Source organism: Macrotis lagotis, chromosome 1, assembly GCF_037893015.1.
Source record: "Macrotis lagotis isolate mMagLag1 chromosome 1, bilby.v1.9.chrom.fasta, whole genome shotgun sequence".
Classification (NCBI taxonomy): Eukaryota; Metazoa; Chordata; class Mammalia; order Peramelemorphia; family Peramelidae; genus Macrotis; species Macrotis lagotis.
Genome location: NC_133658.1, coordinates 377,434,466 through 377,451,915, shown reverse-complemented (window position 1 = coordinate 377,451,915; position 17,450 = coordinate 377,434,466). Strand labels below are relative to the sequence as shown.

Sequence of the window (17,450 nt, the reverse complement as noted above, 5' to 3'; positions counted from 1 at the left end):
CTCCTAGAGGTTTTCATTACACATCATTGGAACTCTCCTGGAAACAAGTTCTCCAAGTTCTGCTCATGAAGAGACAATATTGGAAGTATTCTACATACATTCCAGTTCCCACTATATAGCTCACACTTACATAAGGTTTACAAAGTACTTTACTCATAAGAAGTGTTCAATGGTGAGTGATGAACTTTGAGTTAGGTTAGGACCTTAGGCTCAGACTTGCCATTAAAACATAATAGCCATGTAACATTGTACAAATCACTTCTCTTTGAGGCCCCCCCCCCTTGTGTTTCAAAAAAACAGGGCATGGGGGCAGCTAGGTAGTGAAGTGGATAGAGTCTGGGGCACCTGAGTTCAAATCTGGTCTCAGACACTTAATAATTACCTAGCTGTGTGGCCTTGGGCAAGCCATTTAACCTAACCCCATTTGCCTTGCAAAAATTTAAAAAAAAAACAAGGCAATACCTACACTGCCTATCTCACAAAGTTGCATAAATCAGATTCACCTATCTCTCTTACTGGTATGGCTGGAAACATGGGAACAACAGAAAGAAAAGGATAAGTCTTACCCTGGCTCTCTAAAGAGCTAATGTCAATCATGCAACCTCTCCTTAACCACAGCAAGGAGGCTGTAGTACCCAGGAGAAATGAATTCAGGTAAAACTTCCCATCCTAGAATTTCACAGTATTTCCAATTTCCTGGGCTGTGCTAATGATACAGTCCTTCAGTAATTTTTAACTTATGGACAAAGACCAGCTCCTCCCAAGATGAAACTGAAAACTGCCACTCCCTATAATCCATAGCTCTATTGCCTTTTCTCCAGGAGGTTTTTAACTCAGAGTAGAGAGAAGCTTCCTGATCCCACAGCCCTTTGGGTAGGCAGGTACCTGGGAGTAATGGGACAAGGGAGTCATTAGAAGTGAATTACTCTGATACAGTCGATAGAGCACCTGGGTTCAAATCTGGCCTCAGACACTTAATAATGACCTAGCTGTGTGGCCTTGGCCAAGCCACGTAAGCCCACTGCCTTGCAAAAACTAAAAAAAAAAAAAAAAAAAGAATTACTCTTGATGACTGGCTTGTGGGAGTGGGGAGGGGAAGCCTCAGTGCCAGCTTTTGCTGGTTAGCTGGGGAGGTTCGGGTGGGATGTAGGGAGAAACTTCCGAACTAGAAGAAGGCTCCTAAAGTTGAATGGGGGGGCGGGGCGAGATGCCAGTGGTGGAGAGGGAGGCCGGGGAAGGCGGAAGGGACAACGGGGGGAGTGAGATGAAGGGCGGCAGGGGCTGCGGCGGAGGGATCTTCGGGGGACCAGAGGCGCGTGCGCAGAGCGGGGCCCGGCCCTCGCCCGGGGGAGGGGCGTCGGGGCGGCCGGCGCGGCGCGAGCTTCAGCTTCCCGCTCCGGTGGCGGGCCCTCCAACGCCCCTTTAAGGCCCTTCGGAATGGCGCCGGGAGGCAACGCCGCGTGCGCGTTGTAGCCGGGCAGAGGCGCGGGGAGGACCCCCGACCCCGCGAGGCCGTTCCGCCGCGGAGCCGCAGGCGGGGAGCAGGGACGCGGAACGCGCGGCCGGGCCGCCGTGGCCGGTTTCGGGAGAGGGCGGGACTTCCGGTGGCTGGCGGGACCGGCGCCCCGCTTCCGCTTCCGGCCCTAAGGCGAGCGAGGCGCTGACGAGAGGATGGAGGGTCCAGTTGCTCGGTGCTCGGCGCGGCTCTTGCAGCAGGTTAGGCCCGGGCTGGAGTGGGACGGAGGAGGGGACGGGCGGCGGGGGCCGAGGAAGTGAGCCCGACGCCGGAGCTGAATGCGGCCCGCCCCGCGGGAGCCGGGCCGGGCCTGGGCCACGGGGCGGGGGGCTCTCCTGCTCGTGGGACCCCTCTTCCGCCCAGGGGAGAGGGCGGGGCCCTGGGCCGCGGCCCGCATCCGGCCCGGAGGGGACCAAGCTCCCCAGGAATGCCGCGGGGGACCCTCCGCACTTGTTGGTGTTGTGTTGGGTATTAGTGCGGGGGTCGAGAGCGGGGTGCGGAAGCGGAGGCGGGCCCGGGGCCGGCGGGGTGCACCCCAGACCTTAGGGGCCTAGGCCAAAGGGACTAACCCGAGCCCCGGTGAGCCCTCGTGCAGAATCCCGGAACAGCTCACCATGCCGCACCTGTATTTTATTGCTGGATCTCTCGTCTCCTCCATATGGGAGCTCTTGATAAGGATTCTCCAGGGCCAAATGGAAACAGAAACCTTTGTAATATAATAAACGGGGGCAAAACTTAGCTTCTTGGCCTCTCTGACCGAAACACAGCTGTAGCTGAGCTACGTGTACGGGCACGTGGAACACACTGCGCTGAGGAGCTTGCTCGTGCTCTTCAGAGTTCATAGTTCATTTTAAACTCTCGTCAACTATAATTCTTCACGAGAGTAGCCCAAAGAAGGGAAATCACCACAAGCCAATTGGGGGGCTAATATTATGCATGTGGATCTAAGTTATTAGCTCTCACCAACAGCTTTCACTCATTTGGGCTAAATCTTTGCCCAGCCACGAAGAAGTGGGTCCAAAAAAGGTACTGTGCCCCAACATCTTTCGTCTGAATGCTATAAAGAATAGAATCCTAAGACAAAAAAGTGCAATTGAAAATCTTGCTCCTTTTTTTCCTTCCTAGGAGAAAGAAATTAAATTTCTGACTGCTGAAATTGATAGATTGAAAAACTTTGGGTGTGTAGGAGATTCTCCTAGCTTGGAGCAGTTGCGAGAAGAAAATTCAAAACTTAAATATCGCCTGAACGTTCTCCAAAAGGTGGGTGAGCCTCTGTTGGGTCATTAGATTCAGAGGCTTATTCTAGACATTAAAGATTCGTAAAGGACCTTGGAAGCACAACTATGGCATTTTTTTAATATCTCCTTCAGGGAATCAAACAAGTTATTACTGGTCTCCTGTTTTGTGCAAACAAAGCAAAAGCCGACTTGTCTCCTGCTTTTTTTTTTAATGGTTCTTTGAAGTGTCTCATTAAAATGTTTTGTCAGCTCTGGTGCTATGGTATAGCAATGGTATAATTAGTGAATTGAATACATTTTTAAATGCATGTTTAAGATTAAATTAAAGTAACAAGCAAAAGGTAATTTGTTAGACCTGAATCCAAGGGAGGCATCAGTGAGAGAGTATTTCTTTTAAACTCAGTATCAGGCTCTGATTCCAAATGCCTTAGCTAGTTCTAAAATGAAGTTATAAACTTATTTACAGTTCTGAGTTATATAAGTTCTAAAAACGAAATTATCAAATATTGCAGGGAATCAGGAGATCTGGTTTTTTTGATCCCAGCTTTGTTACTTAACTATACCTATGTGGCATCAACTAGCTCATTGGAGACTTCATTGATATCTTCACCTGGAGAAGCAACTAGGTGTTGGGGATAGAGCTGAGATCAAATTCTGCCTCAAACATTTACTAGCTGTGAAGATAAAATGAATTCGTATTTGTAAAGCACTTCACAAACCTTAAGGAGCTATGTAAATACTACCTACTTTTACAATCAAGTATTTTGACTAGATTAACTGTAAGGTTATCTTCCTGTTTTAGATAATCCAGTATACTATAACAACAACTGACATTTAGTACTTTTAAAGTTTATTTTTATTTTATATTTTGATTTGAACTTCACAACAATCTTGTGAGATAGCACTGTAGATGAAGAGGTATCCTTTTTTTTTTTTGTTTTAGGTTTTTACAAGGCAAGTGGGGTTAAGTGCCCAAGGCCACACAGCTAGGTAATTATTAAGTGTCTGAGACTGGATTTGAACCCAGGTACTCCTGACTCCAGGGCTGGTGCTTTATCCACTATGCCACCTAGCCGCCGCCCCCCTTTTTTTTTTTTAAGGTTTTTGCAAGAGGTATCCATTTTCTAACAGCTTTTCTGTAAATATTTTTGCAGCTTAGGAAATACATATCCCTGAGAGTGGTAGTTGTCCCCCCTTTTTGGTCACTTTTACATGTTTATATATCTAGTATCATGAGGAGGTCATGTATACAATTTCTGATATCAACTCATGCACTATGTTTTGATGTCTTCAGTATGACTTAAAAACCTAATTCACTGTGACCTTGGGCAAGTCCATTGCTTTAAATAAATAAAATAATTATAAAAAACAGAAAACTTAATTCATATTTATTAGAAAAAATTTCAAAATGACAATTGGGACATGGAACATTAAAAGAATTGACGTCAGAGTTTTATCTAATTTAAGTCTTTAAAATAAACATCATTAGGAGGTTTTGGCAATTTTGGGGGAATAAAAAGTACACAACAGCACCCTAAACAAAAAAAAAAGGGGTTGAGAAGCCTACCTTTTTTATAGCAAGGAGGCTAGGTTTAGTAAGGCAGAGTTTATGCAGAATAGCCTATGTAGAAGCAAAAGACATTGATAAAACTTTTTCCCATTAGTCAGAACTTTTAAAGTAAAATAATTATTCCCAGGTTAAATGGAAAATACACTTCAAGTAGAGTACTTGGAAAATAATGTATAACTGACAAAAAATTTTCAGACTTTAAAAAGTTAGTGTTAAAAACTTAATTGAACAGACATTTTTGTGTTTTTTTTTCTTTTGCCTTTTTTTTATGTTTTTGCAAGGCAAATGGGGTTAAGTGGCTTGCCCAAGGCCACACAGCTAGGTAATTATTAAGTGTCTGAGGCTGGATTTGAACCCAGGTACTCTTGACTCCAGAGCCGGTGCTTTTTGTCCACTTCGCCACCTAGCTGCTCCCTCTTTTGCTTTTTTTAAGAGAGATTTCTCACACTAAGAAGCTTTCTACTGTAATTCTACTTTGCATTTAATTGTGCTAAATTTGCTTAGATTTGGTAGAACAACTTGCAAAGAAGATGAAAAAATCATTAAAGGGATGTCTAAAGAATTACCCATTTCCTAACAGCTTTTTTCCTTATATTTTTATAGTCTATGAAGTGATGTATTCCTCAAGATGACATTTATTTTCATTCTTAAAAGAAGCTTGTAACTTGACTAAGTTGTGGAACAGTCAAAGCATCTAGTAACTGTCCACCCTTCCTATCAGCTATTCTTTTCTTGTTACTGGTGATCTTCCTTTTCCCTCCCAAAATAAACACACTAGTCTTCTTCCTCCCAATGTAAGCTGACAAAGATAAAAAGCAGACCCTCCTCGGATAAGGGGTATTTCACATTTTTTAAAAGGAGACTACTGCTGGCTTCCCTCACATAATATAAACCTGAATAGTTGGGAACAGACTGGAAAAATGGGAGGGGGATTCTATACATGCTTCCATAAAGGAGTCAATAAATTAAAGCTACTTCAGAAAGATTTTCAACAATTTAAAATGATAGGGCAAATCAAGGGCAAGTCTCCAGCTATTAACCAAATTGTCTTAACCACCTTCATAAATCAGGCCATACGGTATGCTAAGTTTTAAAATGCTACACACCTTATATGTAAGTACTAGCTAAGTTCTAATTAGACTATTCTAAAGCCTGAATAAATGATTTTCTAGAAAGATGCTGTCTTCACCTGATTTCATCTGACTCAGACTGGGAAACTTGGAGTAAAAGTAATAATAGTATTAACTAATGGGAAGGACTCCATCTAAATACAATGAGGAGGTAATGAAATTGCTTTTCATTTCCTACCCCATTTTGTGACTTTTTTGAAGAGTTCTTCCTGTCTTGGCAACTCAACGATTTTCTCTGCTAATTTTTCTCTGGTCTAGTATTCAAAAGATTATTTATGAGTGATCTAGTTCTGGGAATTGTGGGAAATTAACATTTGAGATACTACTGTATTTCATTAAGGTTTAATCAGTCAATCCAGTTACTATTTTCATCTCATGAATTTAAATTCCTCAAGCCTGCAACTTTAGAAGTTCCTTGACTATCAAGTGGGATCCTTAGGAGTCTTGGGCCCATTTATTGACAATTGCTAGGTTTGCTAATAAATTGATTGTACTCAGAACTTTGTTCCTCACTTTCTCTTATTCATAGATTTTAATCCTGACAGTTGGAGAGCAAGTGACAGGAGATCCTATTTTTGGGACTTCCTCTCTGAGGATCTCCCTAGAGGACTTCAGTAGACACTTTTAACCCAGAGTGCCCAGGAGATCAGACTCCTCTCAATTCTAATTCACTTGAGCTAAAGTAAGCCCTAAAAAGGGAGAATTCTACCAGGTATTTGTTACTGTGCTGCCTTGAGGCTGACTTGACAATGGCATTGTAATAGCAATTTCAAAAGCAAGGGCTACCTTTAGGATTGACAGAAGGAGCTCCCTCTTAGGAATCCCTTGGGTTTCGTTTAGATATTTAGTCTTCATTTCATCTCTCTAATCTGACCCCAAAAAGAAACTTTGAATTATTAAAGGCTTTAAGATGATAGTAAAATTATACATACTTTTTTGACTTAAACTAAATGAAAAACATTGCCAACAAATACACGTGAGTGTCTGTCTTATTGTGTTATTGGTGTTTTATGATATACTGCTAACTTTTTTTCTGTGACCTCATCAGCTAAAGAGAGAGATATAGGGGTGGAAAATACATTTTTCTGAAGAACTTTCAAAGCCTTCAAAAAAAAATTTCCCTCACCCACCTTTCTAACTGACCAAACCAGAAGAACAGACAAGAGATTTGGATAAGTAGGAAGGAAATTTTTGTTTCTAGTTTGTAGGAATATATGAACTAGAAGTTAAAATTAGTGATTATGTTGTAATATCTTTACTGCAAATTTCCAAATTATGGTAATTACTAAAACATCTGGAATTTTGAAGAATTAGGTTAAGTACCTATAATCTCTTTCCCCTTTACTAGAGGACAATAGAGAGACTAGATTATAAATAGATCTGAAGATAGTTTGAAACATGATTTAATTTTCTAGGCAAAAGCAGTATGGTATTTCTATCTGATTACACAGATTAAATTTTGACATCTCTTTTCTCTACTGTGAATTTCCAAATCGTGGTTTGAATATGTTTATAAATATTGAAATATTTTGATGAGTTTTGATTTAGGAAAAATAAGAATAAAACTGAAAGTTATATGGAAACAGAACTCTTTCCATGGTGAGTAACAGTTTTATTGTTGGAGTGCAAGGAAAGTTATTTCACTGATTAGAAAGGGCAGCTCAAATTTGAAATTTATCAGATACTTAAGAACTCCCTTCTATTAATTATTAACCATGAAAAGAAACTTGACTCAATCAGAAAGCAGTTTAAAAGTAAGTAAAATGTAATTTAGAATAGTGTTTTTTTTTATCATGCTATTTGCTTCTGCTTATCCTTAGCAATTAAGCACTGAATTATGTAACTAAGAAATTGGAGGGAGCAGCTAGGTGGTGCAGTGCATAGAGCACCGGCCCTGGAGTTAGGAGAACCTGAGTTCAAAATCGGCCTCAGGCACTTAATAATTACCTAGCTGTGTGACCTTAGGCAAATCACTTAACCCCATTGCCTTGCAAATACCGAAAAAGGAAATTGGAATGAACTAAGCATTTGTAAGCCTTTAAACCCTCCCCCCCAACAGATGCAATTAATGGGTTTTGTGTAATAAAACTTGTACTAAATTATAAAAGGAAAATTTCAGTGGAGCAAATATTAACTCTATAAATAGTCTGGGATATGATTGGTACAAAAATTTAAAGATTTTTAAAAGTAAAATTTGCAGAATTATTTGAGTCCTTGAAAGGGTCAATCTCCACCTTTAGAGTCTCCCAAGAACCAAGATGTATACTTTATCATCCACCCTTTTAAAGCATTTAGAAGAATTAGTTAAGAAAACAAAAGGGAATGAATGGTTTTGTTCATTGGATAATTTGTTCATTGGATAAGTAAAGGGGGCCTGAAATTTGAAATGTTAACTGTAAGTAGCCTTTGGAAAATTCAAGGTTCAAATATTTTGAGATTGTAAACTGAATTTGATTTGATTGAAGTTTTGTTCTGAAACTAAAATTTGTGGTCTCATTTACAGTGAGTTGTGTTCTCCTATTGGAATATTGTCTCCTTTACAGATTAGGAAACTGAGGTGTGGTAAATCTGTTTACCTCGGTTTCCATAATCTGTAAAGGGGATAATAATAATAGCACCCACTTCCCAGAGTTGTTAAGAGGATCATATAATTGTGAGATGCTTGGCATAGTGCCTGACTTGTGCAGAGGTTGAACTGCAATATTCAGATCTTATAGGAATTCAGTTGGACGAGATGGTTCTTTGGTAATGCTCTACTGCTTAAAAATTGCTTTTCTAAATTGATATTGATTCCATTATCATTTAACTTTTAAGATTTTATTTTTTCCTTATAGAAAAGCTTCACTTTTACTTTCTTAATTGTCATATGTTAACAAGCAAATTGTTATACTAATATATTTAAGAAATTAAAATAACTGAAAATAGTAAAAACTAAGCATTTCATAGTTCTACAGAAGGACTGCACTCTGTCTTTTTAATTAAAATTTAAGGGGGGTGGGGAGAAGCTTCAGGAAAAAAATCCTATCGTTGTAAACCCTGTATTAAAATATTAAGAAAGTACTCTATATTGTTCCTGAATACAATCACTATGGAATGTCAAAAGGATTTTCTGTGTAAAATATTTTAGAAGTATATTCGAACTGAATTAATAACTGATAATAAGTTTTGTTTCATGTTTTAAGTTCATAGCATTATCTATAATTTGGGCAAACATCAGACTCACTATTAGCTTCTAAATTGAACTGTTAAAAGAATGGTCAAAATGTTTGAAAACTTAAATATTTAATGATATATTGTGCTTTAAATTAGAAAGATACTCATAAATTATTGGGAGAAAGAATAGAAAAATCCTCTTAAAGCAATCCTTGTCTGTGAAGGACTTTTTACTCAGGTACAATCATAAGACCTTATCAACCCTACTAGTAGCACAATTTGAAACCCTGAAATGCTGTATTTTGAGGAACTTGCACCTATCCCAACCAAAATGGGGAAATTTACAAATTTAACTAATAATAAAGAGAGTTTCAAATAGAATTTTTTTGTCTACCACTTTTGAATATGATGGAGACTATATCTGGTAATACATAAGAAGTAACATCTGTATTCGTAGAACTGGAAATTTAAAGTTGCCACGAATTTTCTAAGGTTTTGAACCAACTATTCACATATGTATAAAGTTCCAGAATGTAGTTAATCTTATTTTTATAAATGGAGGATAAATGAAAGAACTTTATTTGTGCAAACTGAGGAAATAATAAACTATCCCTAAGCTGTGATTAGTGTATCTTTGCTATCTAAGGTAAAATTTTGTTGGACCATAATTTGATACTGTTCTGAGTTTTGATTTCAGGTGTAAGTTGTCTGAATTGTCATGATACCATGAGTCCACTATTCAAGGGGAATGCCATGTGCTGCCCAAAGAGCACAGTCTGAGAACTACTACAGGTAGATGTCTGTGGAAAAATTGAGGGGACAACCTGACAATAGGCTAAGGTAGGATCCTCTTGACACAGTTTCCCTATTATGTGATTTCCTTTCTAAATAGGAAATTTCCCCATCTGGTTAATTTTGGGCCTGGCTTTTGATACCCTGTGAATAATGTAGGACTTTATTATATGGTTGACTCTTACATATGACACTTACCTGGAATCAAACAGAACTAAAGGGAGCTTTTTCCCTATGGCTTTTTTCAGGTCACTGCCTTTGAGAGCATAGTCTTGATATAATCATGTCACTTTTTTATTCCCCCTTTCATAGGAGATTTCTGTAAACAGGGCAGATGAATACTTTGTGACACTAAATCTCTCAATTAATAAATTAATAATGAAACGTCTGAGTTACTATAATAGGATATAATTCAGATTGCGTCAGTAAGATCTTTTATACTTGCATTCTCTTATAAGTATAGGGGATCTTGCTGTTCTCCATCTGAATTAAATCACCTTAATATCCTGAGCAACTGAGTTCTTTGCTTTGCTCCCCCCCTTTTTTTTTAAGGTTTTTTGCAAGGCAAATGGGGTTAAGTGGCTTGCCCAAGGCCACACAGCTAGGTAATTATTAAGTGTCTGAGACCGGATTTGAACCCAGGTACTCCTAACTCCAGGGCTGGTGCTTTATCCACTACACCACCTAGCCGCCCCCTCATTCTTTATACCAATATATAATGTTATACATGATTATATGAGGCTAATACCTCAAAAGGAAGAAATCAGATAAGAAATCAGATGTAAAAGTCATCTTAAATGGAGTAGTAAATTTTGAAAAAAAGACAATAGATTCAGACTGATTTCTTTAAGAATTAGGAATATATGTTTGGCTTTCAAATGTTTCTAATAGGTTATATAAACCCTGAGTATGTTTTAGAAACTTTTCAAAATTGGATTGAGAATTTTAAATAAAAAATTACATTAATTAATTGAAATTGTTTTTCTATTTTGAAATCTGATAATTTTTAAGAGATGAAGTGCTCATTTTCCAAGTCAGGCTTTTAGAGAGTGCTGAGCTAAATTGTGCTGAGCCAAGTTATTGGAAGATTTAAGCAAACTACACTGAATGAACTTCGTGAAGAAAGAACTGCAGGATAGATTGGGTCTTTGGACTTTTTACTACATGACTTCTACCTTGAAGATATTTCAACAAGAATTTTTAGTGTACCAAGTGGAACTCAACCTGACTGGAAAGGCTCATTCCAAATATTGCTTACCACCTTGGACCTCAGGACTTACCCTAATACAATCAGTTATATTAGAATTCCAAATGCTTAATGAAAATTCCTCCCTCCCCCCCCCCCCCCCCAGGTGGGACACTTTCCCTGGTTTTCTTGGTTGCTCTCTGAAAGTAGGCATGCTAACTACTCTTAGTTAAATATGCTGCCTTTATTTAGGTCTCATAATTGTTTTCTGACTTACATTCATTATTGTTACTTGCACTACCAAGAGTTTTTCAAAATTAATTAGTTATGCATTTTGCTAAGTGGGTTTGTAAATATAAATTTAACTCAACCTTTTTATTCTGTAATTATTACTTGACCTTAAAAGATTTTGTAGGAATGATACATGGAATGATATAGGGTTCATTAGATATTGATTTTGACTATACTTTGATATATTTTGATGATTATTTTAAGTGATCCCATATCTCTTCAAAGGGGGAAATTGTGTAATATCAAAATTTCAGATTGATTTCTGCATTTCATTATGGCTTCATCAAGCTTAGTCTATTCTCCCTCTTATGTGAGTTTAAACTTCTTGAGCCTACAATTTTAGTTCCCTCTTGTAAGTCACCCATCGCCCACTTTTAACAGACAAAAGTCATATATTCCATGAAAGATTGATATCAGGAAATCTGAGCTGTTGCTGTTTAATTTCCCATGTCCTATACAAAATCTCCATGCTCTAATTCTAGCCAGACATAACTGGAAAATATCCTCTGTTAATAATAGATTGTGTCATTGTTTATTCTCAAAAAAATGCCTTGATTGTCAGGTGGGATCCTTGGTAACTGAGGAGACTTGGACCTCATTTACTGGTAATTGCTACCTTTGCTAATAAATTGTGCTTAGAACTTTGTTGTCTCAATTTCTCTTATTCGCAGATTTCAGTGTGACAAAATAATTTCATAATTCCTAGAACCTGTGATTAAGTGACTTTGCGTGTGTGTATGTGTGTGTGTGTGTGTGTAAAACTGCATGTCTTGTCAAGATACCAGATCAACACTGGACCTCTAATTTACATTCTCTTTTTTATTTTTTTTTCTTACCATTCCTTAAAGCTATGAATGTTGCATGAAACTATATTTGGGGGCATATTGCACTTCACTGGCAATTTTATGTTCTCTTTCCACAGAGCCTTCAAGCAGAAAGGAATAGACCAACTAAAAGCATGATTAACATCAATCGCCGCTTACAAGAACTCTTTGCTTATGCTATTAAGGTTGCTTATCCAGATTTGGAAAATCCTCCTCTGGTAGTCACACCTAGTCAGCAACCAAAATTTGGGGATTATCAGTGTAATAGTGCTATGGGCCTTGCAAAGGTACTATATTAAAATTCAGCATTCTAATAATTTAATTAATTATTAAATTAATAGAATTAAATCTAATTAATTCTATTTAAATTTTGGATGAGATCATAGACATCATATGAATAAGAGATTGCCAAGTGTTTGTAGTAGCATCATAATATCCTTGAGTTTGTCCCATTCCTTAAAAGTGTTTTTTTTTCCAACATCTAACTCAGTATTTATTGATTGAATAGGATTTTTTCCCCCAAAATACTGAAGGACTTAATTTCTAAAAAGTTAGTTTAAAGGTTTGAGACTATGGCTTATTTACTCCATCACCAGCCAATATATCTGCCATGATAAGTTTCCATTTACCAAAAATCTATTGCTTTTCCTCACAGTGGAAAGAACAACTATGAGAAATAATGAATTTAGTCTTTTTATTTGAACATCCATCCATTTCCTCCATTCTATCTAGGAACATTGTACATATGAATATCATAGCATAAAATTTTAAAATTGACTTTCTGCCAGTTAACAATAGCTACAAATATTTAACCTCGTTTTTACTTAAATAAAATTGATATTTGGTTTGGATTATTCTGTGATCTTTAAAATATTGCCTACAGTTGATCTTTCAGGTTTGGTTTTTTGGTTACCCCTCCCCCACAAGATACAGCACAAATTTATTTTTCTTTTCTAAATTTAAATTTATTTATTTTCATGTTACTATAATAGTCTTGGAAAACTAAAAAAATAATTCCCCACCCCCCCAAGAGAGAAAGAAAAACCTCCAGGAAAATAAAGTGAGAAAGAAATTAGTGTGCTTCTGATTATATTCAGATACCATCAGCTCTGTCTCTGGGATGAATTGCATTCTTAAGTCCATTAGAGCAAGTTGCTTCAATTTTTTTTCCCCCCACAGTTGCTATTGCTAGCAATATTTCCCTCCATCCTATTCCTCCCCACATCTATATATTCTGTTCTTTCTCTCCTTTCACCTTGTCCCTCCTCAAAAATGAATCGTATCTGACTACCCATTCCTACAATCTTCCTGCTCTACTATCACCTACAACTCCCTGTTCCCTTTCCTCTCCTTTTTTCCCCTCTAGGGTACGATAAATTTTTTCTCTATTGAATGTGTATCTCCCTCTCTGAGCCACTTCCAGTAATAATGAAGACTCACTCAATTCCCCCCTCACCTTCCCTCATTCCACTCCATTGCAAAAACTTTTTTTTTGCCTCTTTACATGAAATAGCTTAACCCATTTCTACCTCTCCTTTCCTTTTCTCCCAGTATATGCCTTTCTTGCCTATTAATGCCATTTTTATAATATATTGTGCCTTCATATTCAACTCCCTCCTATCAGCACAATTTATTAAGTGAATTTTTCCTCCTACCACTTGTCCTCCTATCACCCTTATCTACTTTCTTATCTAGTGAGTGACATCTTTACATGGATTATATTCCTTATTCTAAGTTAAAAGTTTGATATTATAATATGCTTTATTCTAATTAATGCCCAAAATGTTTTAAGTTCTAATATTCCATTTTGCCTTGAAAATTAAAAATGTAAAATAGAAAATAGCTTTAAAACCTTAAGAATGTTGTATTACTAAAGTAAATTGTGTACTCCACATTTTCACTACTTCATTTAAGGTGGAGATTGACACTTTAATTGTCTTCATGTTGTTTCACATATAAGCTGACTTTGATTAAAAAAAGTCTAGGCTTCACTGCCTCTGGTTTTTTATGGTACTTATATATGAGAAGAACTTTTTGCTTTATGTCTGGGTGCATCTATGAATTTGTAAGGAATTTGCTCAGTTTTGTAGAGTTGAGTTGCCTTTGTTGTGTTGTAGATGCTACTCAAAGCCACAGAAGAGAAAGTTAACCCAAGAGATATTGCAGAAAATATTGCCAGTCACCTTCCAGACAATGAATACATCGAAAAAGTTGAAATTGCTGGTCCTGGTATGGTCAAAATGTCCTCCTTTTAAAGTAGAAGTACTGATACTGGACAAGTTCAAATCCAGTAGGGTAAAACATTGAATAGTGAATTAAATATGGTTACAAAAGCAGACCTCCAACTAGGAGAATGGAATCATCTGGCTACCAATTGGCCATGTGATTTTTAATTGGCTAAGCTTTCTGTGCTTATTTTCCTTACCAATGAAATGAGAGACAAATAATAATTCATATTACTTCAGATATGATAATATATATAAAATAGCAGATATTAAAATAGATTTCTAAACAGTTATATGTGTGTGTATATATTCTATATGTATGTGTGTGTGTGTATATGTATATTATATATATATATATATATATGTTATTGAGGGTCAGCTAGGTGGCGCAGTGGATAGAGCACTAGCCCTGGAGTCAGGAGTATGAGAGTTCAAATCTGGCCTCAGACACTTAATACTTAGCTGAATGACATTGGGCAAGTCACTTAACCCCATTGTTTTGCCCCCAAAAAAAACCCAAAACACCAAGAAACATATTGAATCATCATATATTATAATTGTCTATTTTATAAAAATGTGATGATACTATGTTTTATTAATTGTTTTATTACAGTGAGCTTCACAGTTTGGTCATGGATCAGAGACAGATAATTGATGTATCATGGTTAACAAGAAATTCATTAACTTACTTTTAGGGAACCTGAGTCCTTTAGAATTAGACTATTAGCTGTCATCACATACTAGCTGTGTGAACTGTGGCATTTAGCCTCTCTAAGCCTTGGTTTCTTCATTTATAAGATGGAAAAATTGGACCAAGTGATCTGTAATGCCCTTTACAGCTCTAAAATTCTTTAATTCAGAGACCCCTTATTTATAGCTCATGGTTTGAAACACCCTGCTTATGTAATCTATTTTTAGAAGCTATTTCAAGGAGAGTTGGTGGTTTATAATTGCCTGAAAACTGTGATCTTCATTTATTAAAAAAGATCAGTTTTTAATAAAAATATGTATTTTTCTCCATCTATAGGTGTTTCTGTATGGTCATTTGAGGACCAAAACTGAGAATCTGTAACTTGCTTTCTCTATTTTCTTTTCTCACCATTAGGTTTTATTAATGTTCACCTAAGAAAAGATTTTGTATCCAAACAACTGACTAAGCTTTTGGTGAATGGAGTACAGCCACCTGCTCTTGGAGAGAGAAAGAAGGTACCTATATGGATAGCATTATTATGTTGAAATATTGTTTATTTTAATCAGTAGTGAAGAGCTATCATAACTGTTATGCCTTGGATTTCTCTACATTATGGTTTAATCATTTAAATTGGGGGGCTGCTAGGTGATTCAGTGGCCTTGGATTCAGGAGGACAGGGGTTCAAATCCAGCCTCCGACCCTTGCCACTTACTAGCTGTGTGACCTTGGGCAAATCACTTAACCCTGATTGCCCCGTATCCTGATTCCTACCTGGCCACTGGACCCATATGGCTCTGGAGGGGAAGTGAGGCTGATGACTTGCATCCCTCTCACTCAAATCCAATTCATGTGCTTGTCATGGCAAATCCTCCCTGATGTTATGGTCTTCTTCAAAAATGAAGGGCAACACTATTTTAATCATTTAAATTATTGTGATATGATTGTAAATGAAATATAAAATCATTGTAGCCTTTCTTTTGGAATCCTAATGGTTCCATAATAATCACTAGCAAAATATGGCAAATTTTATTAGAAGTAATTTGATGTTTTATCAGTTCCGCTTTTAACAGTATTCTTACAAGCTTTATTTAAGGTCTAAAATAAGAGGTGACATTTTAGAGTTATTTAAAAAATAAACAGTGGTACTGTGAAAAGAATAAGGCACTTATCTCCTGGGTTTATTTTAATTATAAAGAGAGAAAATAAAAAGTGCTTTGAAGAAGTTAATAGTCAGAACAGCTTAAATTCTACCCTTTACACAAGTTACCCTTCCTCTCAGCTGCTTATGCTTAATTTCCACTCTCCTTCCTATCACATCATCTTTATTTTATATAAACTTATGTACATGTTGTCTACCTCAATAAAATATAACTGCTTTGAGGGTATAGCATTTTACCTTTACATCTTCCCACTATCAAAGTATCCAAAACATAGTAAATATTTAACAAAGGTTGGTAATAATATAAACTTTATGAAGAAATTCCTATGTTTATTAATAAAATTAGGTTTTTCAGCACAATATTTTCTCTGGTTTTCTGACCTAGGTTATAGTCGATTTTTCTTCTCCAAACATAGCTAAAGAAATGCACGTAGGCCATCTTCGGTCAACAATTATAGGAGAGAGCATGTGCCGACTCTTTGAATTTGCAGGTTATGATGTACTCAGGTAGGTACCACTTTGCTTCATTTTGACATACCTGTTGAAAACTAAAAGTTTACTCTAAAGTTGGAGCTTTGTCTGCATAATACCTTTGAAAGTATAGTTTCCATTTTCATTTGCCTAGAGTATCTTGAATCTTTTCTTTGCCTCATAACCCTCATTTTATCACACTTATCTGTGTACAGGTTGTCCTTCTAATTAAATGTAATTTTGATGGCAGAGACTCTTTGATTCTTGTGTTTGTATTCCTAGCACATACCATAAATTCTTTCACATGATAGGCAGTTGATTTTTTTAAGAGTTCAAAAAAAATCTATGAGGCTTTAGATAATTCCCTAATAGAGAGAGGGGAATCATTCTATGTCTATGACTTGTAGAGTTAGCATGATGCATTAGAAAGAATCTTGGATGGAGAACCTGGGAACTCAGCTTCAAGTTCTTGACTTTTCCACAAGTTAGTTGTTTTCTTTCCCTGAACTTCAGTTCTCTCTGGAAAACAGAGAGGATTAAATCTCCAAAATCCACCTTGTTCTTTGATTCTATAGTTCTGAAAGTGTTTTGTTTTTTTTTTATAATTTCTCACCAGGTTAAATCATGTGGGAGACTGGGGGACGCAGTTTGGTATGCTCATCGCTCACCTACAAGATAAATTTCCAGATTTTGTAACAGTTTCACCTCCTATAGGTGATCTTCAGGCTTTTTATAAGGTACATGCTATCAGTTATTTGTTCTTTGTCTCCCTCCTGTAAGACATTAAAGCTCTTCAGGATCTGATTCCATATTACTTTTATATTGCTTGTTACATGTGCTAAGCTCACCCTTTATGCTCTTATCCAAGTAGCATTGCTGTTTCCCATACATGACTTTGTACAGATGGCTGGATGACACAGAGATAAAACTCTGGATTTGGAGGCAGGAAGACTTGAATTAAAATCTACCTCAAATAATTATTAGCTGTTTGAATCTGGGCAAGTCATTTTACCTCTGCTTCAGTTTCTTCAGCTGCAAAATGGGGATAGCACCCACTTCTAGGATTATTGTGAAGATCATACTAGAAAATATTTATTATAAAGGTCTTTGCTGTGTAAATGCCAGTTATTGTGCTAGCTGTGTCCTGCTGTGCCTTTGCATATTGGTCCCAATGTATGGAATGCTTTTCCTTCTCATCACAACC

General features: G+C 37.1%; 1 protein-coding gene across 2 annotated transcripts in view; it reads left to right on the top strand.

Annotated features, from left to right (window-relative positions):
- The first annotated feature begins 1,372 nt into the window (after nt 1-1,372).
- RARS1 (arginyl-tRNA synthetase 1) overlaps nt 1,373-17,450 on the top strand; it is a 36,937-nt gene continuing 20,859 nt past the window's right edge. The window contains exons 1-7 of one of the 2 annotated variants that reach the window (XM_074212463.1): nt 1,373-1,716; nt 2,642-2,776; nt 11,799-11,987; nt 13,818-13,929; nt 15,031-15,131; nt 16,161-16,282; nt 16,863-16,983. In XM_074212463.1, the coding sequence (XP_074068564.1) occupies nt 1,672-1,716; nt 2,642-2,776; nt 11,799-11,987; nt 13,818-13,929; nt 15,031-15,131; nt 16,161-16,282; nt 16,863-16,983 (825 nt within the window). In that variant the 5' untranslated portion in view covers nt 1,373-1,671. Of the gene's footprint in view, nt 1,717-2,641; nt 2,777-9,304; nt 9,448-11,798; nt 11,988-13,817; nt 13,930-15,030; nt 15,132-16,160; nt 16,283-16,862; nt 16,984-17,450 lie in introns of those variants that run through there. The other variant, XM_074212464.1, reaches the window with a different exon arrangement.